Source organism: Odocoileus virginianus, unplaced genomic scaffold, assembly GCF_023699985.2.
Source record: "Odocoileus virginianus isolate 20LAN1187 ecotype Illinois unplaced genomic scaffold, Ovbor_1.2 Unplaced_Contig_30, whole genome shotgun sequence".
Taxonomy (NCBI): Eukaryota; Metazoa; Chordata; class Mammalia; order Artiodactyla; family Cervidae; genus Odocoileus; species Odocoileus virginianus.
In genome coordinates this window covers 80,055-81,285 of record NW_027224347.1, presented here as the reverse complement: position 1 = coordinate 81,285, position 1,231 = coordinate 80,055, and the positions used below count along the sequence as shown (strand labels likewise).

The window sequence follows — 1,231 nt, the reverse complement described above, 5'->3', positions numbered from 1 at the left end:
AGAAGAGTGTTCTGAGTCATAGTTTCTACTTACATAAATGGTAGGTTAGAAATCCTGAGACTTTCCCCTGTTGTCTCTAGTAAAGGTTTTGTAGGATGGCTTTCTACCACCATCCTGTCATCCTGCATAGAACCTCTCAACATTCTGGCCTGATTTTCATCTAAAGCACTACATTTATTTCTTTAATGTCCGATATGTCTGAATGATAGTGAGGTCAGTGTCCTGTTTCACTTCGAATTCATTCTCTTCTCTAGGTATGAGAACCAACGGTGAAAAGAGATCACTAACATCCATGGAATCCATGAACATGTCATATATGGACCCCAAAACAGTGACACTGATTGGCATCCCTGGACTGGAGCACGTGCAGTTTTGGATTGGGTTTTCCTTCTTTGCTGTGTGCCTAGTGGCTCTTTTGGGAAACATTATTTTACTGATCATCATCCCTACAGAACACAGTCTGCACCAGCCCATGTACATCTTCTTGGCAGTGTTGGCAGCCACTGACATAGGACTCTGTGTAGCCATTGCTCCAAAAATGTTGGCTATCTTCTGGTTTGGCTTTTATTCCATGGCCTTTGATGCTTGCTTAGCCCAGCTGTTCTTCATCCATGCCTTGCAGGGCATGGAATCTGGAATCCTATTGGCAATGGCCTTTGACCGCTATGTTGCCATATGTGATCCTTTGAGGTACACATCCACCCTTACACCTTTCATTCTGGTTAGTATGGTGCTGGTTGTGGCAATCCGAGCAACAGTGCTCGTTGGCATTTTACCCATTTTAATCAAAAGATTACACTTTTTCCATTCCATTGTAATTGCCCACTCTTACTGTGAGCACATGGCTGTGGTCAAGCTGGCTGCAGAAGACATCCATGTCAATAAGACATGTGGTCTTTTCGTAGGTTTCACAATTCTAGGATTTGACATGACTTTCACCCTCATTTCCTATATCCTTATTTTCCAGGCTGTTTTTCGTCTACACCAAAAGGAAGCACGGCTTAAAGCCTTCAACACATGCACAGCTCACATTTTTGTTTTCCTTGAGTTTTATATTCTTGCCTTTTTCTCCTTCTTCAGCCATCGGTTTGGACGTGTTGTGCCCTCTACCCACATTCTTCTGTCTACCATCTACCTCCTTGTGCCCCCTGCTCTCAACCCTATTGTTTATGGTGTGAAAAATAAGGTAATTCGCAAGCGTGTGGCACGGCTATTCTCCCTGAATCACTGA

At 43.5% G+C, this 1,231-nt stretch overlaps 1 protein-coding gene across 1 annotated transcript; it reads left to right on the top strand.

The window, feature by feature from the left end:
* Window positions 1–292: 292 nt before the first annotated feature.
* LOC110142030 (olfactory receptor 52A1-like) lies at window positions 293–1,231 on the top strand. Its single transcript, XM_020901045.2, has one exon. The coding sequence runs from the start codon at window positions 293–295 to the stop codon at window positions 1,229–1,231; it is 939 nt and encodes a 312-aa protein (XP_020756704.2).

Excerpts from the sequence above, each read along its gene's own strand:
- LOC110142030 (XM_020901045.2), top strand. The coding sequence starts at position 293 with ATGGAATCCATGAACATGTCATATATGGACCCCAAAACAGTGACACTG.